Below are 22,766 nucleotides of genomic sequence, written 5' to 3'. Positions count from 1 at the left end.
ACTGTTTTGCAGCATAGTGAAAGGTCAACAGTAGCTATACAACGCAAAAAGTCCCATAAATAGCACTAAAGGGTATAGTCAATCCCAGGCAGTGAAGAGTATTCTTTCAGATCCCTCCTACCCTGGTTGACTCCCTCTGCTGGAGGTCGATCATACATAAACCCAAATTCACACATGAACACTAGCACTGCCATGATAGGGATCACGGGGACAAATGATCTTCGGACCAGCTGTCTCCGCACTGGAGCAATGTTGGTTTTGCTCCGGTGATTTGGCTTCCACCTCTGCTACCAGCCAAGGGACCCCAATAATGAATAGTTCCACAAGGAGATACACATTTCAAAGCAGTCTACTTTATAGGCAATTTTAACAGAAGGAGAATCAACTCACACAGTGTAAAGTTTCTGCAAAACCAAGCTTACCAGAAAAGTAATCTGCCATAACTTTATCTCTCTGCAAACTGCCCTGCATTGTGTCATCCTCAATCGATTCATCTTTGATGGGAGGTCTGAGATCCAGAGCAATGTCAATGTCAATATTCTTCAAGACTGCTATATTGTGAATGATGCAGCACACCACAATAATTTTACAAACTTTCTCCGGGTTGTATAGAAGAACCCCATTAGGATTATCTAGACATCGGAAGCGGCTTTTCAGCACATCAATCGTTTGCTCCATAACAGAATAGGTTGCAGCGTGCGATAAATTGTAACGGATTTCTGAATTAGTAGCGGGGTTGTCAAAAGGAGTTAGAAGCCAGGGCTTGACGCCATATCCCGAATCCCCTAAAAGACAGTTTAAGATTTTCAATCTCACAAAAAAAGCACACGTGGATTGTTCATACATTTTCTCACCTAGATGTGTTGAGAAACACAACAGAAAGGTTGTCCAAGTGTTTCCATAAAAACAAACACCCCTTGTTAAAGGACAACAAAACTGAGTGACAAACTTTACACCCTTTGCAGACAATCTACAAGTGCCCAGTGTTACCTCTTGTATCTACTGTATACACAATTAGGCCCAAAGTCTTCAAAGGAACTGTCTACTGTACGGGCGGAAGGCCTATCAGCTATTACCAAATAAAGCTTTACATTTAACAAAGTTAGTGTTGATGTATTTCATTACCACTGTACATTAATTAAAAAGAATCTAATCTAGCATTTCAGACCAATTGAATTCATGAAAAAAAATCCCCCAAAAGAAAGAGGAGCTATTCTTACCCAACAACCACCCATTGAATTCTCCGCTCTCAAATCGGTCATGTATTTCGGTTTGATTCAGAACGGATGAGTCATCTGTGGATCCGGGAAATTGTGAGACCACATCCAAGATCCTCATATCCGAGTCACATACTAACTGCACATTGATAGAGTGATAATGTTTCCGGTTACGGTACCGTTGCTCCATCTCAGATGGGGGGGATATGGCTATGTGTGTACAGCCCACCACTCCTATTACATTTGGAAACCCATCGATTCGCTGGAATCCGTCTTTGAGGAGCTGTAGTCCAGCAGGATTGCGGGGGAAGTTTATAAACTGATCAGTAAGCTTTAAGATAGCAGATATGACCTCGGACAGGGCACGGCTGAAGGTGCTTTGAGTTATGCCGCCAGCTTCGGCCACCGTGCTTTGTAAGGAGCCGCTTGTGAAGTAATGAAGAGCACAGAGTAACTTGACAATACCTGGAACGGCATTACTCCGCTTCGTGGTAGAGATTAAGTCTTTCTTTATGAGTTCATATAAGGACATTATAGCATCTGAATTAAGGCGGTAACGCTCTTTAATATCATGCTCGTCTATTTCAGAGAGATTAATTCTGACAGGGAATATCCTCCTTCTTCGTCGCCGTCTCAGAAACTGCCTCCTATTAATATTATTTGTTTCTCTATACTGGCGTTGTTGCGATTCATATTGAGCTTCCTCACTTAATTGTTCACGCTGGGCTCGTAGTCGCCTCAGAATCAAATACGGCACCTCCCAGAACATGGTGTGGCAGCTGAATGGGAAATACAAAACAAACACGTGTATAACAAAATAACACACATGTATAAATATAACACTAGTAACAGAAACCTTCCCTATATTCCCAATGATCTATTTTAAATATTATTTCCAGCAAAGAACATCATGGCTTGGTAGCCTGTGTCAGTTATTGGACATGATGAAATATAAAATGACTTACTAGTGATGAAAGTGACGAGATTCCCAGCTGTGATGAAGAAGCTTGAAGGAGGGAGAGGCTGGTAAGGATGGCAAATCCACGGTGGGATCTTTCATCCACAACTGCAGCGATGGTCAACTTTCTAGAGAAAAAGAGACACTGCCAGGAGTAACACCCTGATGTGTGCATATAAATAATACGCAATACAAATGTGTCACTGTCTGCCACACCGTGCTAAACACGCATGGGAATCAAAAACGCTTGGATATTCATTTATAGTTCCATACACCATTGTGGAAGTCTCTCATATGACCGGCAGGAGGAAACTACATATAAACCCATGTTTGTACAGAGCTGGGAAATATACTGACACCATGTCAACGAAAATATCATCAGGAGAACCTCATACCTACCATAATGAAAGTTCTAGTCTCAATCTAGTACTCATGTAGAGGAAGCTATTGCACTACAAAGGATAATGTCACCACCAGTACAGCTGAATGTGTGCTATATGCATTTAGGTGTTAAATGGGGCTTGTTTTGAAAGTGCGTGTTTTCAAGGTATCCTCAGGAATAATTAGTACCACTTGTAGATCTATTGTGTTAGTCAATTAACGCACCTTTGCTTCAGCTAGATGATATGGAAAACATATACTGTTAAGGTGGGTACACACAGTAAGATTGGACAAACGATCGGGGCGTTCCTGGAGTGCTCCCGATCGATCGTTTTACCAATCGTTCCGTGTGTATGCATTATATTGTGCAAGACTCGCTCCCATGGCGTCGTCCGTCGCTTTCAAATGTATCTTACATTATATATTATGATTAGCATATTAAATAAAGAAACTTACATTTTAGGTTAGTGGCCTTTTAATCAAAACTGACCACACAAAAAAGTGGAATAAAAAACAAACCATTTGTCTGAAATAAAAGAAAAAATTAAATAAATAAAAATCAGACCTGATCGTGAATCTGATCGAAAAAAATGAAATCCATTTACAAAGGTCATAGTGTTCAAAAAATTATTAACATTTGGAGTAGATTGCAGGCGGTAAGATATTAATAACCATTTATTAAGTGTAGCACATTACAGAACATATTGAATTATTCACATAAGTCGCAGGGCAGAGCACCTTACAATTTATATTCGCTACCACATGAACGCACATACACACTAGGGTTCATTTCATGAGCAGCCAACTAATGAGTACATCTTTGGACTGTGGGAGGACATACAAACTCAACACAGAATCAAGTCCATGGTCCCAGTGCAGAGACTGCATTGCTAACCGATTTGTGACATGGAGAGTCAAGTAAGCAACAAGTCTAAAAACATGTGCAACCATTTAAATCTGTCAATCTTCTGTTCGTGCCAACCATATGGGGTCGTCCTAATGTATAGTCAATAGTCCGAGTCCCTACCAATAGTCCGAGTCCCACTAACCACTACACCATCCAAATGATGTTAAGGGTCATCAATTTTAATAAGCATGCTCTGTATCATGTTTGTATTTTCTAATCAGGTCAATTAATTTACATGTTGTGACGCGAAGTATGGAAGATGTACAATGTACACATCACCTGAACGTAAGACAGCCTAACAGCAAGAATTTTCCTGCGCACACATATATAGGTGTGAGGTAAAAATAAGAATTTACTTACCGATAATTCTATTTCTCGTAGTCCGTAGTGGATGCTGGGAACTCCGTAAGGACCATGGGGAATAGCGGCTCCGCAGGAGACTGGGCACAAAAAGTAAAAGCTTTAGACTAGCTGGTGTGCACTGGCTCCTCCCCCTATGACCCTCCTCCAAGCCTCAGTTAAGATACTGTGCCCGGACGAGCGTACATAATAAGGAAGGATCTTGAATCCCGGGTAAGACTCATACCAGCCACACCAATCACACCGTACAACTCGTGATCTGAACCCAGTTAACAGTATGATAACCGTAGGAGCCTCTGAAAAGATGGCTTCCAACAATAAACAACCCGATTTGTTTGTAACAATAACTATATACAAGTATTGCAGACAATCCGCACTTGGGATGGGCGCCCAGCATCCACTACGGACTACGAGAAATAGAATTATCGGTAAGTAAATTCTTATTTTCTCTGACGTCCTAGTGGATGCTGAGAACTCCGTAAGGACCATGGGGATTATACCAAAGCTCCCAAACGGGCGGGAGAGTGCGGATGACTCTGCAGCACCGAATGAGAGAACTCCAGGTCCTCCTCAGCCAGGGTATCAAATTTGTAGAATTTAGCAAACGTGTTTGCCCCTGACCAAGTAGCTGCTCGGCAAAGTTGTAAAGCCGAGACCCCTCGGGCAGCCGCCCAAGATGAGCCCACCTTCCTTGTGGAATGGGCTTTAACAGATTTTGGCTGTGGCAGGCCTGCCACAGAATGTGCAAGTTGAATTGTACTACAAATCCAACGAGCAATCGTCTGCTTAGAAGCAGGAGCACCCAGCTTGTTGGGTGCATACAGTATAAACAGCGAGTCAGATTTTCTGACTCCAGCCGTCCTGGAAACATATTTTCAGGGCCCTGACTACGTCCAGCAACTTGGAGTCCTCCAAGTCCCTAGTAGCCACAGGTACCACAATAGGTTGATTCATGTGAAACGCTGAAACCACCTTAGGGAGAAATTGAGGACGAGTCCTCAATTCCGCCCTATCCGAATGAAATATCAGGTAAGGGCTTTTATAGGATAAAGCCGCCAATTCTGATACGCGCCTGGCTGAAGCCAGGGCCAACAGCATTACCACTTTCCATGTGAGATATTTCAAATCCACTGTGGCAAGTGGTTCAAACCAATGTGATTTTAGGAACCCTAAAACTACATTGAGATCCCAAGGTGCCACTGGAGGCACAAAAGGAGGCTGTATATGCAGTACCCCTTTGACAAACGTCTGAACTTCAGGCACTGAAGCCAGTTCTTTTTGGAAGAAGATCGACAGGGCCGAAATTTGAACCTTAATGGATCCTAATTTTAGGCCCATAGACAATCCTGCTTGCAGGAAATGTAGGAAACGACCCAGTTGAAATTCCTCCGTAGGGGCCTTCTTGGCCTCACACCACGCAACATATTTTCGCCAAATGCGATGATAATGTTTTGCAGTTACATCCTTCCTGGCCTTGATCAGGGTAGGGATGACTTCATCTGGAATGCCTTTTTCCTTCAGGATCCGGCGTTCAACCGCCATGCCGTCAAACGCAGCCGCGGTAAGTCTTGGAACAGACAAGGTCCCTGCTGGAGCAGGTCCTTCCTTAGAGGTAGAGGCCACGGGTCCTCCGTGAGCATCTCTTGCAGCTCCGGGTACCAAGTTCTTCTTGGCCAATCCGGAGCCACGAGTATCGTTCTTACTCCTCTCCTTCTTATGATTCTCAGTACTTTTGGTATGAGAGGAAGAGGAGGGAACACATATACCGACTGGAAAACCCACGGAGTTACCAGAGCGTCCACCGCTATTGCCTGAGGGTCCCTTGACCTGGCGCAATATCTGTCCAGTTTCTTGTTGAGACGGGACGCCATCATGTCCACCTTTGGTTTTTCCCAACGGTTTACAATCACTTGGAAGACTTCTGGATGAAGTCCCCACTCCCCCGGGTGGAGGTCGTGTCTGCTGAGGAAGTCTGCTTCCCAGTTGTCCACTCCCGGAATGAACACTGCTGACAGTGCTATCACATGATTTTCCGCCCAGCGGAGAATCCTTGCAGCTTCTGCCATTGCCCTCCTGCTTCTTGTGCCGCCCTGTCTGTTTACGTGGGCGACAGCCGTGATGTTGTCCGACTGGATCAATACCGGTTGACCCTGAAGCAGAGGCCTTGCTTGACTTAGGGCATTGTAAATGGCCCTTAGCTCTAGGATATTTATGTGAAGAGACGTTTCCATGCTTGACCACAAGCCCTGGAAATTTCTTCCCTGTGTGACTGCTCCCCAGCCTCTCAGGCTGGCATCCGTGGTTACCAGCATCCAATCCTGAATGCCGAATCTGCGGCCCTCTAGAAGATGAGCCTTCTGTAACCACCACAGGAGAGATACCCTTGTCCTTGGAGATAGGGTTATCCGCTGATGCATCTGCAGATGCGATCCGGACCATTTGTCCAGCAGATCCCACTGAAAAGTTCTTGCATGGAATCTTCCGAATGGAATCGCTTCGTAAGAAGCCACCATTTTTCCCAGGACTCTCGTGCAGAGATGCACTGACACTTGTCCTGGTTTTAGGAGGTTCCTGACTAGCTCGGATAACTCCCTGGCCTTCTCCTCCGGGAGAAACACCTTTTTCTGGACTGTGTCCAGAATCATCCCTAGGAACAGTAGACGTGTTGTTGGAATCAGCTGTGATTTTGGGATATTTAGAATCCACCCGTGCTGACGTAGCACTACCTGAGATAGTGCTACTCCGACCTCTAACTGTCCCTTGGACCTTGCCCTTATCAGGAGATCGTCCAAGTAAGGGATAATTAATACGCCTTTTCTTCGAAGAAGAATCATCATTTCGGCCATTACCTTGGTAAAGACCCGTGGTGCCGTGGACAATCCAAACGGCAGCGTCTGAAACTGATAATGACAGTTTTGTATCACAAACCTGAGGTACCCTTGGTGAGAAGGGTAGATTGGGACATGGAGATAAGCATCCTTGATGTCTAGAGATACCATATAGTCCCCTTCTTCCAGGTTCGCTATCACTGCTCTGAGTGACTCCATCTTGAATTTGAACCTTTTTATGTAAGTGTTCAAAGATTTTAGATTTAAAATTGGTCTCAACGAGCCGTCCGGCTTCGGTACCACAAACAGCGTGGAATAATACCCCTTTCCCTGTTGTAGGAGGGGTACCTTGATTATCACCTGCTGGGAATACAGCTTGTGAATAGCTTCCAATACTGCCTCCCTGTCGGAGGGAGACGTTGGTAGAGCAGACTTCAGGAACCGGCGAGGGGGAGACGTCTCGAATTCCAATTTGTACCCCTGTGATACTACCTGCAGGATCCAGGGGTCCACTTGCGAGTGAGCCCACTGCGCGCTGAAATTCTTGAGACGGCCCCCCACCGTGCCCGAGTCTGCTTGCAGAGCCCCAGCGTCATGCTGAGGACTTGGCAGAAGCGTGGGAGGGCTTCTGCTCTTGGGAAGAGGCTGCATGGTGCAGTCTTTTTCCCCTTCCTCTGCCCCGGGGCAGGAATGAGCGGCCTTTTTCCCTCTTGCCCTTATAGGGACGAAAGGACTGGGTTTGAAAAGACGGTGTCTTTTTCTGCTGAGAGGTGACCTGGGCTAAAAAATAAGAATTTACTTACCGATAATTCTATTTCTCGTAGTCCGTAGTGGATGCTGGGGACTCCGTCAGGACCATGGGGAATAGCGGCTCCGCAGGAGACAGGGCACAAAAGTAAAAGCTTTAGGATCAGGTGGTGTGCACTGGCTCCTCCCCCTATGACCCTCCTCCAAGCCTCAGTTAGGATACGGTGCCCGGACGAGCGTACACAATAAGGAAGGATTTTGAATCCCGGGTAAGACTCATACCAGCCACACCAATCACACTGTACAACCTGTGATCTGAACCCAGTTAACAGCATGATAACAGCGGAGCCTCTGAAAAGATGGCTCACAACAATAATAACCCGATTTTTGTAACAATAACTATGTACAAGTATTGCAGACAATCCGCACTTGGGATGGGCGCCCAGCATCCACTACGGACTACGAGAAATAGAATTATCGGTAAGTAAATTCTTATTTTCTCTGACGTCCTAAGTGGATGCTGGGGACTCCGTCAGGACCATGGGGATTATACCAAAGCTCCCAAACGGGCGGGAGAGTGCGGATGACTCTGCAGCACCGAGTGAGAGAACTCCAGGTCCTCCTCAGCCAGGGTGTGCCCCTGACCAAGTAGCAGCTCGGCAAAGTTGTAAAGCCGAGACCCCTCGGGCAGCCGCCCAAGATGAGCCCACCTTCCTTGTGGAATGGGCATTTACATATTTTGGCTGTGGCAGGCCTGCCACAGAATGTGCAAGCTGAATTGTACTACACATCCAACTAGCAATCGTCTGCTTAGAAGCAAGAGCACCCAGTTTGTTGGGTGCATACAGGATAACAGCAAGTCAGTTTTCCTGACTCCAGCCGTCCTGGAAACCTATATTTTCAGGGCCCTGACAACATCTAGCAACTTGGAGTCCTCCAAGTCCCTAGTAGCCGCAGGTACCACAATAAGCTGGTTCAGGTGAAACGCTGACACCACCTTAGGGAGAAACTGGGGACGAGTCCGCAGCTCTGCTCTGTCCGAATGGACAATCAGATATGGGCTTTTGTGAGACAAAACCGCCAATTCTGACACTCGCCTGGCCGAGGCCAGGGCCAACATCATGGTCACTTTCCATGTGAGATATTTCAAATCCACAGATTTGAGCGGTTTAAACCAATGTGATTTGAGGAATCCCAGAACTACGTTGAGATCCCACAGTGCCACTGGAGGCACAAAAGGGGGTTGTATATGCAGTACTCCCTTGACAAACTTCTGGACTTCAGGAACTGAAGCCAATTCTTTCTGGAAGAAAATCGACAGGGCCGAAATTTGAACCTTAATGGACCCCAATTTGAGGCCCATAGACACTCCTGTTTGCAGGAAATGCAGGAATCGACCGAGTTGAAATTTCTTCGTGGGGCCTTCCTGGCCTCACACCACGCAACATATTTTCGCCACATGTGGTGATAATGTTGTGCGGTCACCTCCTTCCTGGCTTTGACCATGGTAGGAATGACCTCTTCCGGAATGCCTTTTACCCTTAGGATCCGGCGTTCAACCACCATGCCGTCAAACGCAGCCGCGGTAAGTCTTGGAACAGACATGGTACTTGCTGAAGCAAGTCCCTTCTTAGCGGCAGAGGCCATGAGTCCTCTGTGAGCATCTCTTGAAGTTCCGGGTACCAAGTCCTTCTTGGCCAATCCGGAGCCACGAGTATAGTTCTTACTCCTCTACGTCTTATAATTCTCAGTACCTTAGGTATGAGAATCAGAGGAGGGAACACATACACCTACTGGTACACCCACGGTGTTACCAGAACGTCCACAGCTATTGCCTGAGGGTCTCTTGACCTGGCGCAATACCTGTCCAGTTTTTTGTTCAGGCGGGACGCCATCATGTCCACCTTTGGTCTTTCCCAACGGTTCACAATCATGTGGAAGACTTCTGGATGAAGTCCCCACTCTCCCGGGTGGAGGTCGTGCTGAGGAAGTCTGCTTCCCAGTTGTCCACTCCCGGAATGAACACTGCTGACAGTGCTATCACATGATTTTCCGCCCAGCGAAGAATCCTTGCAGTTTCTGCCATTGCCCTCCTGCTTCTTGTGCCGCCCTGTCTGTTTACGTGGGCGACTGCCGTGATGTTGTCCCACTGGATCAATACCGGCTGACCTTGAAGCAGAGGTCTTGCTAAGCTTAGAGCATTGTAAATTGCTCTTAGCTCCAGTATATTTATGTGGAGAGAAGTCTCCAGACTTGATCACACTCCCTGGAAATTTTTTCCTTGTGTGACTGCTCCCCAGCCTTTCAGGCTGGCATCCGTGGTCACCAGGACCCAGTCCTGAATGCCGAATCTGTGGCCCTTTAGTAGATGAGCACTCTGCAGCCACCACAGAAGAGACACCCTTGTCCTTGGAGACAGGGTTATCCGCTGATGCATCTGAAGATGCGATCCGGACCATTTTTCCAGCAGATCCCACTGAAAAGTTCTTGCGTGAAATCTGCCGAATGGAATCGCTTCGTAAGAAGCCACCATTTTTCCCAGGACCCTTGTGCAATGATGCACTGACACTTTTCCTGGTTTTCGGAGGTTCCTGACTAGCTCGGATAACTCCCTGGCTTTCTCCTCCGGGAGAAACACCTTTTTCTGGACTGTGTCCAGAATCATCCCTAGGAACAGCAGACGTGTCGTCGGAGACAGCTGCGATTTTGGAATATTTAGAATCCACCCGTGTTGTCGTAGAACTACTTGAGATAGTGCTACTCCGACCTCCAACTGTTCTCTGGACCTTGCCCTTATCAGGAGATCGTCCAAGTAAGGGATAATTAAGACTCCTTTTCTTTGAAGAAGAATCATCATTTCGGTCATTACCTTGGTAAAGACCCGGGGTGCCGTGGACAATCCAAACGGCAGCGTCTGAAACTGATAGTGACAGTTTTGTACCACGAACCTGAGGTACCCTTGGTGAGAAGGGCAAATTGGGACATGGAGGTAAGCATCCTTGATGTCCAGGGACACCATATAGTCCCCTTCTTCCTGGTTCGCTATCACTGCTCTGAGTGACTCCATCTTGATTTGAACCTTTGTATGTAAGTGTTCAAATATTTCAGATTTAGAATAGGTCTCACCGAGCCGTCTGGCTTCAGTACCACAATATAGTGTGGAATAATACCCCTTTCCTTGTTGTAGGAGGGGTACTTTGATTATCACCTGCTGGGAATACAGCTTGTGAATTGTTTCCAATACTGCCTCCCTGTCGGAGGGAGACGTTGGTAAAGCAGACTTCAGGAACCTGCGAGGGGGAGACGTCTCGAATTTCCAATCTGTACCCCTGGGATACTACTTGTAGGATCCAGGGGTCCACTTGCGAGTGAGCCCACTGCGTGCTGAAACTCTTGAGACGACCCCCCACCGCACCTGAGTCCGCCCGCTTGTACGGCCCCAGCGTCATGCTGAGGACTTGGCAAAAGCGGTGGAAGGCTTCTGTTCCTGGGAATGGGCTGCCTGCTGCAGTCTTCTTCCCTTTCCTCTATCCCTGGGCAGATATGACTGGCCTTTTGCCTGCTTGCCCTTATGGGGACGAAAGGACTGAGGCTGAAAAGACGGTGTCTTTTTCTGCTGAGATGTGACTTGGGGTAAAAAAGGTGGATTTTCCAGCTGTTGCCGTGGCCACCAGGTCCGATGGACCGACCCCAAATAACTCCTCCCCTTTATACGGCAATACTTCCATGTGCCGTTTGGAATCTGCATCACCTGACCACTGTCGTGTCCATAAACATCTTCTGGCAGATATGGACATCGCACTTACTCTTGATGCCAGAGTGCAAATATCCCTCTGTGCATCTCGCATATATAGAAATGCATCCTTTAAATGCTCTATAGTCAATAAAATACTGTCCCTGTCAAGGGTATCAATATTTTCAGTCAGGGAATCCGACCAAGCCACCCCAGCGCTGCACATCCAGGCTGAGGCGATCGCTGGTCGCAGTATAACACCAGTATGTGTGTATATACTTTTTAGGATATTTTCCAGCCTCCTATCAGCTGGCTCCTTGAGGGCGGCCGTATCTGGAGACGGTAACGCCACTTGTTTTGATAAGCGTGTGAGCGCCTTATCCACCCTAAGGGGTGTTTCCCAACGCGCCCTAACTTCTGGCGGGAAAGGGTATAACGCCAATAATTTTCTATCGGGGGAAACCCACGCATCATCACACACTTCATTTAATTTATCTGATTCAGGAAAAACTACAGGTAGTTTTTTCACACCCCACATAATACCCTCTTTTGTGGTACTTGTAGTATCAGAAATATGTAACACCTCCTTCATTGCCCTTAACATGTAACGTGTGGCCCAAATGGAAAATACGTTTGTTTCTTCACCGTCGACACTGGAGTCAGTGTCCGTGTCTGTGTCGACCGACTGAGGTAAAAGGGCGTTTTAAAGCCCCTGACGGTGTTTGAGACGCCTGGACAGGTACTAATTGGTTTGCCGGCCGTCTCATGTCGTCAACCGACCTTGCAGCGTGTTGACATTATCACGTAATTCCCTAAATAAGCCATCCATTCCGGTGTCGACTCCCTAGAGAGTGACATCACCATTACAGGCAATTGCTCCGCCTCCTCACCAACATCGTCCTCATACATGTCGACACACACGTACCGACACACAGCACACACACAGGGAATGCTCTGATAGAGGACAGGACCCCCACTAGCCCTTTGGGGAGACAGAGGGAGAGTTTGCCAGCACACACCAAAACGCTGTATTATACAGGGACAACCTTATATAAGTGTTTTCCCTTATAGCATCTTAATATATAATAATATCGCCAAATAAGTGCCCCCCCTCTCTGTTTTAACCCTGTTTCTGTAGTGCAGTGCAGGGGAGAGCCTGGGAGCCTTCCTAGCAGCGGAGCTGTGTAGGAAAATGGCGCTGTGTGCTGAGGAGAATAGGCCCCGCCCCCTTTTCGGCGGGCTTCTTCTCCCGTTTTTCTGACAACCTGGCAGGGGTTAAATACATCCATATAGCCCCAGGGGCTATATGTGATGTATTTTTAGCCAGCATAGATACTTTCATTGCTGCCCAGGGCGCCCCCCCAAGCGCCCTGCACCCTCAGTGACCGTTGGTGTGAAGTGTGCTGAGAGCAATGGCGCACAGCTGCAGTGCTGTGCGCTACCTCATGAAGACTGAGAAGTCTTCAGCCGCCGATTTCTGGACCTCTTCTCTCTTCAGCATCTGCAAGGGGGTCGGCGGCGCGGCTCCGGTGACCCATCCAGGCTGTACCTGTGATCGTCCCTCTGGAGCTAGTGTCCAGTAGCCTAAGAAGCCAATCCATCCTGCACGCAGGTGAGTTCACTTCTTCTCCCCTAAGTCCCTCGTTGCAGTGAGCCTGTTGCCAGCAGGACTCACTGAAAATAAAAAACCTTTACTCTAAGCAGCTCTTTAGGAGAGCCACCTAGATTGCACCCTTCTCGGCCGGGCACAAAAACCTAACTGAGGCTTGGAGGAGGGTCATAGGGGGAGGAGCCAGTGCACACCACCTGATCCTAAAGCTTTTACTTTTGTGCCCTGTCTCCTGCGGAGCCGCTATTCCCCATGGTCCTGACGGAGTCCCCAGCATCCACTTAGGACGTCAGAGAAAGGTAGATTTTCCAGCCGTTGCCGTGGCCACCAGGTCCGATAGACCGACCCCAAATAACTCCTCCCCTTTATACGGCAATACTTCCATATGTCGTTTGGAATCCGCATCACCTGACCACTGTCGCGTCCATAACGTTCTTCTGGCAGAAATGGACATCGCACTTACTCTAGATGCCAGGGTGCAAATATCCCTCTGTGCATCTCGCATATATAGTAATGCATCCTTTAAATGCTCTATAGTTAATAATATACTGTCCCTATCCAGGGTATCAATATTTTCAGTCAGGGAATCCGACCAAGCCACTCCAGCGCTGCACATCCAGGCTGAGGCGATCGCTGGTCGCAGTATAACACCGGTATGTGTGTATATACCTTTTAAGATATTTTCCAGCCTTCTATCAGCTGGTTCCTTGAGAGCGGCCGTATCAGGAGACGGTAACGCCACTTGTTTTGATAAGCGTGTGAGCGCCTTATCTACCCTAGGGGGTGTTTCCCAACGTGCCCTAACCTCTGGCGGGAAAGGGTATAGTGCCAATAATTTATTAGAAATCAGCAGTTTTTTATCGGGGGAAACCCACGCTTTATCACACACCTCATTTAATTCATCTGACTCAGGAAAAACTACTGGTAGTTTTTTCACACCCCACATAATACCCTTTTTTGTGGTACTTGTAGTGTCAGAAATGTTCAATGCCTCCTTCATTGCTGTGATCATGTAACGTGTGGCCCTACTGGACATTACGTTTGTCTCGTCACCGTCGACACTGGATTCAGTATCCGTGTCAGGGTCTGTGTCGACCATCTGAGGTAACGGGCGTTTTAGCGCCCCTGACGGTGTCTGAGACGCCTGAACAGGCACTAATTGATTTGTCGGCTGTCTCATGTCGTCAACAGTTTTTTGCAAAGTGCTGACATTGTCACGTAATTCTTTAATTACTACCATCCAGTCAGGTGTCGACTCCCTAGGGGGTGACATCACTAACACAGGCAATTGCTCTGCTTCCACATCATTTTCCTCCTCATACATGTCGACACAATCGTACCGACACCTAGCACACACACAGGGAATGCTCTGATAGAGGACAGGACCCCACTAGCCCTTTGGGGAGACAGAGGGAGAGTTTGCCAGCACACACCAGAGCGCTATATATATATACAGGGATAACCTTATATAAGTGTTACTCCCTTTATAGCTGCTGTATTATATATTAGCTGCCAATAGTGCCCCCCCCCTCTCTTGTTTTACCCTGTTTCTGTAGTGTAGTCTGCAGGGGAGAGTCAGGGAGCCGTCCTTCCAGCGGAGCTGTGAAAGAAAATGGCGCTTGTGTGCTGAGGAGAAAGGCTCCGCCCCCTTCACGGCGGCCTTTTCTCCCGCTTTTTTCAGGAAACTGGCAGGGGATAAATGCATCCATATAGCCCAGGAGCTATATGTGATGCATTTTTTTTTAGCCATATAAGGTTTTTATATCGTTTTTATTGCGTCTCAGGGCGCTCCCCCCCAGCGCCCTGCACCCTCAGTGACCGGAGTGTGAAGTGTGCTGAGAGCAATGGCGCACAGCTGCAGTGCTGTGCGCTACCTTATTTGAAGACAGGAACGTCTTTTGCCGCCGCTTTCTCCGGACCTCTTCGCTCTTCTGGCTCTGTAAGGGGGCCGACGGCGCGGCTCCGGGACCCATCCAGGCTGAACCTGTGATCGTCCCTCTGGAGCTAATGTCTAGTAGCCAAGAAGCCCAATCCACTCTGCAGTCAGGTGAGTTCGCTTCTTCTCCCCTTAGTCCCACGATGCAGTGAGCCTGTTGCCAGCAGGACTCACTGAAAATAAAAAACCTATTTAAACTTTTACTTCTAAGCAGCTCAGGAGAGCCACCTAGCTTGCACCCTTCTCGTTCGGGCACAAAAATCTAACTGAGGCTTGGAGGAGGGTCATAGGGGGAGGAGCCAGTGCACACCAGCTAGTCTAAAGCTTTTACTTTTTGTGCCCAGTCTCCTGCGGAGCCGCTATTCCCCATGGTCCTTACGGAGTTCCCAGCATCCACTAGGACGTCAGAGAAATACACAATGTACAGGCGGCATTAGGGTAGTCAAATAACACACTGCATGCATCACATGCAATTGTATTGCCCACAGGACGTACATGTCTTTTGGCTGCAGTGACATTATATATATATATATATATATATATATATACACACACTGTATATACTCGAGTATAAGCCGACTTTTTCAGCACTTTTTTTGTGTGCTGAAAAAGCCCCTTCGGCTTATACTCGAGTCAGTATTTAGGAGGGACACGGAGGGCACAGCGTGCGGCTCTCCTGTGTCCCTCCTGCATCTCCGGTGGCAGCGGAGTGTGTGTGTTAAAGGAAGTGCACGAACCGGCACTTCCTTTAACACACACACACGCCGCTGCCGCCAGAGACACAGGAGGGACACAGGAGAGGCGCGCGCTGTGCCCTCCGTTTCCCTCCTTCAGAAGAAAGCGCGGGAGCGACGGAGGGTAAGTAACTGGCACTGAGGGGCATATCTGGCAGCATTAGGGCACATCTGGCACTGTGGGGAATATCTGGAAGCATGAGGGCACATCTGGCACTGTGGGGCATATCTGGAAGCATGAGGGCATATCTGGCACATCTGGCACTGAGGGCATATCTGGCAGCATGAGGGCATATCTGGCATTGTGGGGCATATATGGCACTGTGGGGGCATATCTGGCACTGTGGGGCATATCTGGCAGTATGAGGGCTGTGTACGGCTAGAGCTGCATTTCCCACCCTAGGCTTATACTCGAGTCAATAAGTTTTCCCAGGTTTTTGTGGTAAAATTAGGTGCCTCGGCTTATATTCGGGTCGACTTATACTCAAGTATATACGGTGTGTGTGTATATATATATATTTTGTTGTGTTATTAAAAATTACAGATATTAATTATAACTGCGGCCTTGTGCATTTAAATGGTCACAGAGCTTAGTGGTGATTTCAAATATCCTCATAATTGTCATTTCCGACTGAAAAGAGCCTCAGATCAGACGCTAATCTCCATGTTTATAGACTTTATGATTTGTCAACTGGTAATGAAAAAAAACAAAAAAACTCTAAAACATTAATGTATGGTCAGCTACAGCACACATTTCCCCTAATCTAGGCATACCATACTATCCCTTTACACTGTGACACTCCTGAATTGCACAGGTTCTGTGGCTGATTGAAACCAGGTGAAACGCAGACTTGAAGTCAGCCAGCCAGAACCTGTGTAATTCAGGAGTGTCTCGGTGTAGGGATAGTACAGTGAGCCTACCCTAATTGCACAATGTATTGGGTGACTGGTCCTCTGATGTCTGCCTCAGCACCGCCATTTTAAAGTGACAGACAAAAATAGAATTGCCAGTTCTGTATTAAGTATGGATCAAAAATGATCTACAAACCACAAACTGCCCTTTATAGTAGGTCACTGGCCGCTTGCGATTATACATGTTGCTCAGACAAGAATACCATTGCTCACAGCCTTAATCAGAAGTAACGCAGTTTAATGTTGGTTATTTATTTGTTATTATAAACAAATCAATAAACTAGATTATTCTTTATTATGCTACACTGAGGGTTCCTAAATCAATGAGTGGGATCCAGATGATCCAGATCACTATACTTCAGTTTCCCAAACTCTGCCATTACACTGCAGGTTTTAAAGCTATCCATGCTTGAGCACAGGTGACAGGATTGGTACGTCAGACACCTGGACTGTAATGGCAAAGTTTGAGAAACTCTTCTATACCATAATTATGAGGCTAAAGCTCCCAATGTTCGACCCACTGTGGGACTACCCTGTCTCCCCAATGGAACTTCCTATAGGGAAACAGATCAGCCAGGGGAGGATGCACATAGCCACTTGCCTGCACATGGTGCCTGCGTGGGGGTAATGCTGTGCCTGCCTATGGCTGGGGAAGCAGAGGTTGTTCCTGCTGCCTCTCCCTAAACTCTGCATGGTATGTAACTTTCTACGTGCTTGCTGGTACTTGTAGTACCGACCCAAGTGGGTAAACCCGTTCCCTCAGTGTGCAAGCAGCGCCGAGCATATGGCCGTTGCCTCCGTACAACCCCTGGTATCACTCACCATTACTAATACAGCAGTCTGCCCTTTTACTGCAACAGCTCAAGCAGCCTCTGAGCTTCACATGCCCAGTGTGCACATTACAGGCACTTCCGCTTCCGGGGAAACAGTGTCCGCCATTAAGCGTTCCGCTTCTCCTTCCCTTGCATTTAGGACACAGTAACAACGGCAGGTTATTGTATGCTGCTATGCGGGACAGGGCTAGACAGCCAGGGATCCGAGATATATAAAACATGGCAGGCAGATAGGGGACCCGGGGCAGACACAATTCCCTCGGTCTGTGCTAGCCCATACATACTGTACGCTGGCTCACACCCTGGTTATGCGCAGGGGTCAGATATAGATGTATTATTATATTATGTACAAACGCTCCTATTATCGGTCCTAAAATGAAAAACTTCTGAAATAGACCGAAACGTCAACACCCGTGATACTGGTGTATATATATAATAAGATTTTACTCGCCGGTAAATCTATTTCTCGTAGTCCGTAGTGGATGCTGGGTACTCCGTAAGGACCATGGGGAATAGACGGGCTCCGCAGGAGACTGGGCACTTCTTTAAAGAAAAGATTAGGTACTACATCTGGTGTGCACTGGCTCCTCCCTCTATGCCCCTCCTCCAGACCTCAGTTAGGGAAACTGTGCCTGGAAGAGCTGACATTACAAGGAAAGGATTTGGAATCCAGGGTAAGACTCATACCAGCCACACCAATCACACCGTACAACTAGCCTCCTTAAACTGATGGCTCAGAACAAAAAACCCTATAGGTAAGCAATAACTATATACAAGTATTGCAGAATTCCGCACTTGGGACGGGCTCCCAGCATCCACTACGGACTACGAGAAATAGATTTACCGGTGAGTAAAATCTTATTTTCTCTGACGTCCTAGTGGATGCTGGGTACTCCGTAAGGACCATGGGGATTATACCAAAGCTCCCAAACGGGCGGGAGAGTGCGGATGACTCTGCAGCACCGAATGAGCAAACTCAAGGTCCTCCTCAGCCAGGGTATCAAACTTGTAGAATTTTTCAAACGTGTTTGATCCCGACCAGGTAGCAGCTCGGCAAAGTTGTAAAGCCGAGACCCCTCGGGCAGCCGCCCAAGAAGAGCCCACCTTCCTCGTGGAATGGGCTTTGACTGATTTAGGATGCGGCAGTCCAGCCGCAGAATGTGCAAGTTGAATCGTGCTACAGATCCAGCAAGCAATAGTCTGCTTAGAAGCAGGAGCACCCAGCTTGTTGGGTGCATGCAGGATAAACAGCGAGTCAGTTTTTCTGACTCTAGCCATCCTGGAAACATAGATTTTCAGGGCCCGGACTACATCCAGCAACTTGGAAGCCTCCAAGTCCCGAGTAGCCGCAGGCACCACAATAGGTTGGTTCAAATGAAACGCTGATACCACCTTAGGGAGAAATTGGAGACGAGTCCTCAATTCTGCCCTGTCCATATGGAAGATCAGATAGGGGCTTTTACATGACAAAGCCGCCAATTCTGACACACGCCTAGCCGAAGCCAAGGCCAAAAGCATGACCACTTTCCACGTGAGATATTTCAACTCCACGGTCTGAAGTGGCTCAAACCAATGTGATTTTAGGAAATCCAACACAACGTTGAGATCCCAAGCTGCCACTGGAGGCACAAAAGGGGGCTGAATATGCAGCACTCCCTTAACAAACGTCTGAACTTCAGGCAGTGAAGCCAGTTCTTTTTGAAAGAAAATAGACAGGGTCGAAATCTGGACTTTAATGGATCCCAATTTTAGGCCCATAGTCACTCCTGACTGTAGGAAGTGCAGAAATCGACCCAGCTGAAATTCTTCTGTTGGGGCCTTCATAGCCTCACACCAAGCAACATATTTTCGCCATATGCGGTGATAATGTTTTGCTGTCACATCCTTCCTAGCTTTTATCAGCGTAGGAATGACTTCAACCGGAATGCCCTTTTCCATTAGGATCCGGCGTTCAACCGCCATGCCGTCAAATGCAGCCGCGGTAAGTCTTGGAACAGACAGGGCCCCTGCTGTAGCAGGTCCTGTCTGAGAGGCAGAGGCCAAGGGTCCTCTGAGATCATTTCTTGTAGTTCCGGGTACCAAGTCCTTCTTGGCCAATCCGGAACGATGAGTATAGTTCTTACTCCTCTCTTTCTTATTATCCCCAGTACCTTTGGTATGAGAGGAAGAGGAGGGAACACATAAACCGACTGGTACACCCACGGTGTCACTAGAGCGTCCACAGCTATCGCCTGAGGGTCCCTTGACCTGGCGCAATATTTTTTTAGCTTTTTGTTGAGGCGGGACGCCATCATGTCCACCTGTGGCCTTTCCCAACGATTTACAATCAGCTGGAAGACTTCTGGATGAAGTCCCCACTCTCCCGGGTGGAGGTCGTGCCTGCTGAGGAAGTCTGCTTCCCAGTTGTCCACTCCCGGAATGAACACTGCTGACAGTGCTATCACGTGATTTTCCGCCCATCGGAGAATCCTTGTGGCTTCTGCCATCGCCATCCTGCTTCTTGTGCCGCCCTGTCGGTTTACATGGGCGACCGCCGTGATGTTGTCTGACTGAATCAGCACTGGCTGGTTTTGAAGCAGGGGTTTTGCCTGACTTAGGGCATTGTAAATGGCCCTTAGTTCCAGAATATTTATCTGTAGGGAAGCCTCCTGACTCGACCATTGTCCTTGGAAGTTTCTTCCCTGAGTGACTGCCCCCCAACCTCGGAGGCTTGCATCCGTGGTCACCAGGACCCAGTCCTGTATGCCGAATCTGCGGCCCTCGAGATTCAGAATCCAGCCGTGCTGTTGTAGCACTTCCTGAGATAATGCTACTCCGACCAACAACTGCTCCCTGGACCTCGCCTTTATAAGGAGATCGTCCAAGTACGGGATAATTATAACTACCTTCTTTCGAAGGAGTATCATCATTTCGGCCATTACTTTGGTAAATACCCTCGGTGCCGTGGACAGACCAAACGGCAACGTTTGGAATTGGTAATGGCAGTCCTGTACCACAAAACGGAGGTACACCTGGTGAGGTGGGTAAATGGGGACATGTAGGTAAGCATCCTTGATGTCCAGTGATACCATGTAATCCCCCTCTTCCAGGCTTGCAATAACCGCCCTGAGCGATTCCATTTTGAACTTCCTTATATAAGTGTTCAAGGATTTCAAATTTAGAATGGGTCTCACCGAACCATCTGGTTTCGGTACCACAAACATTGTGGAATAGTAACCCCGTCCCTGTTGAAGGAGGGGAACTTTGATTATCACCTGCTGGAGGTACAGCTTGTGAATTGCCGCCAGTACTACCTCCCTGTCCTGGGGAGTAGCTGGCAAGGCTGATTTGAGGTAACGGCGAGGGGGAGACGTCTCGAACTCCAGCTTGTATCCCTGAGATACCACTTGTAGAACCCAGAGATCCACCTGTGAGCGAACCCACTGGTCGCTGAAGTTCCGGAGACGGGCCCCCACCGCACCTGGCTCCACATGTGGAGCCCCAGCGTCATGCGGTGGACTTAATGGAAGCAGGGGAGGATTTTTGTTCTTGGGAACTGGCTGTATGGTGCAGCTTTTTCCCTCTACCCCTGCCTCTGGGCAGAAAGGACGCGCCTCTAACCCGCTTGCCTTTCTGAGGCCGAAAGGACTGTACTTGATAATACGGTGCTTTCTTAGGCTGTGAGGGAACCTGAGGTAAAAAAGTCGACTTCCCAGCTGTTGCTGTGGATACGAGGTCCGAAAGACCGTCCCCAAACAATTCCTCACCCTTATAAGGCAAAATTTCCATGTGCCTTTTAGAGTCAGCATCACCTGTCCACTGCCGAGTCCATAATACTCTCCGGGCAGAAATGGACATTGCATTAATTCTAGATGCCAGCCGGCAAATGTCCCTCTGTGCATCTCTCATATATAAGACTACGTCTTTAATATGCTCTATGGTTGGCAATATAGTGTCCCTGTCCAGGGAATCAATGTTATCAGACAGGGAATCAGACCACGCTGTGCAGCACTACACATCCATGCTGAAGCAATAGCAGGTCTCAGTATAGTACCTGAGTGTGTATACACAGACTTCAGGATAGCCTCCTGCTTTCTATCTGCAGGCCGTATCCTGAGAAGGCAGTGCCACCTTTTTTGATAAGCGTGTGAGCGCCTTGTCCACCTTAGGGGATGTCTCCCAGCGTAACCTATCCGTTGGCGGGAAAGGGTACGCCATTAGTAACCGCTTAGAAATTACTAGTTTCTTATCTGGGGAACCCCACGCTTCTTCACACAATTCATCAGATGGGGGAAAAGTCACTGGCTGCTTTTTCTCCCCAAACATAATACCCTTTTTTGTGGTAACAGGGTTATTGTCAGAAATGTGCAACACATTTTTCATTGCCGTAATCATGCATCAGATGGCCCTAGTGGATTGTACATTTGTCTCATCCTCGTCGACACTGGAGTCAGACTCCGTGTCGACATCTGTGTCTGCCATCTGAGGTAGCGGGCGTTTTTGAGCCCCTGATGGCCTCTGAGACGCTTGGGCAGGCGCGGGCTGAGATGCCGGCTGTCCCAAAGCTGTTACGTCATCGAACCTTTTATGCAAGGAGTTGACACTGTCGGTTAATACCTTCCACATATCCATCCACTCTGGTGTCGGCCCCGCAGGGGGCGACATCACAACTATCGGCTCCTGCTCCGCCTCCACGTAAGCGTCCTCTTCAAACATGTCGACACAGCCGTACCGACACACCGCACACAGGGAATGCTCTGACTGAGGACAGGACCCCACAAAGTCCTTTGGGGAGACAGAGAGAGTATGCCAGCACACACCACAGCGCTATATAACCAGGGATTTACACTAAAGTGAGTGATTTTTCCCTATAGCAGCTTATTATACACAGTTTGCGCCTAAATTTAGTGCCCCCCCTCTCTTTTTTACCCTTGAAGCCTGAAAACTGCAGGGGAGAGCCTGGGGAGCTGCCTTCCAGCGGAGCTGTGAAGAGAAAATGGCGCCCGTGTGCTGAGGAAGATAGCCCCGCCCCTTTCTCGGTGGACTCACGCTTTTTTATATGCTTTATGGCGGGGGATTATGCACATATACAGTTTATTAGCTGTATTATGTGCTATTTAGCCATGGAAGGTACTCTAATTGCTGCCCAGGGTGCCCCCCCCCCCAGCGCCCTGCACCTATCAGTGACCGGAGTGTGTGGTGTGCAGAGGGAGCAATGGCGCACAGCTGCAGTGCTGTGCGCTACCTTAATGAAGACCGGAGTCTTCAGCCACCGATTTTCAACTTCTCTTCGGTTCTTCTGGCTCTGCAAGGGGGACGGCGGCGCGGCTCCGGGACCGGACGACCGAGGACTGGGCCTGTGTTCGATCCCTCTGGAGCTAATGGTGTCCAGTAGCCTAAGAAGCCCAAGCTAGCTGCAAGCAGGTAGGTTCGCTTCTCTCCCCTCAGTCCCACGTAGCAGTGAGTCTGTTGCCAGCAGATCTCACTGAAAATAAAAAACCTAACAAATACTTTTCTTTATAGTGAACTCAGGAGAGCCCACTAGGAGCACCCAGCTCTGGCCGGGCACAGATTCTAACTGAGGTCTGGAGGAGGGGCATAGAGGGAGGAGCCAGTGCACACCAGATGTAGT

The 22,766-nt window shown here is 48.2% G+C and overlaps 1 protein-coding gene across 2 annotated transcripts in view; it reads right to left on the bottom strand.

The window, feature by feature from the left end:
- Positions 1-17,345, bottom strand: part of MTERF4 (mitochondrial transcription termination factor 4) — an 87,451-nt gene extending 70,106 nt beyond the window's left edge. Inside the window, exons 1-4 of one of the 2 annotated variants that reach the window (XM_063915759.1) lie at positions 17,145-17,326; positions 2,183-2,303; positions 1,221-1,996; positions 423-785 (exon numbers count right to left, since the gene is read on the bottom strand). In XM_063915759.1, the coding sequence (XP_063771829.1) occupies positions 423-785; positions 1,221-1,996; positions 2,183-2,277 (1,234 nt within the window). In that variant the 5' untranslated portion in view covers positions 2,278-2,303; positions 17,145-17,326. Of the gene's footprint in view, positions 1-422; positions 786-1,220; positions 1,997-2,182; positions 2,304-17,144 lie in introns of both variants that reach the window. The other variant, XM_063915760.1, reaches the window with a different exon arrangement.
- Positions 17,346-22,766: the final 5,421 nt, after the last annotated feature.

Source organism: Pseudophryne corroboree, chromosome 4 (genome assembly GCF_028390025.1).
Source record: "Pseudophryne corroboree isolate aPseCor3 chromosome 4, aPseCor3.hap2, whole genome shotgun sequence".
NCBI lineage: Eukaryota > Metazoa > Chordata > Amphibia > Anura > Myobatrachidae > Pseudophryne > Pseudophryne corroboree.
The sequence above is the reverse complement of the archived record's forward strand: the minus strand, read 5'-3'. Positions and strand labels throughout refer to the sequence as shown.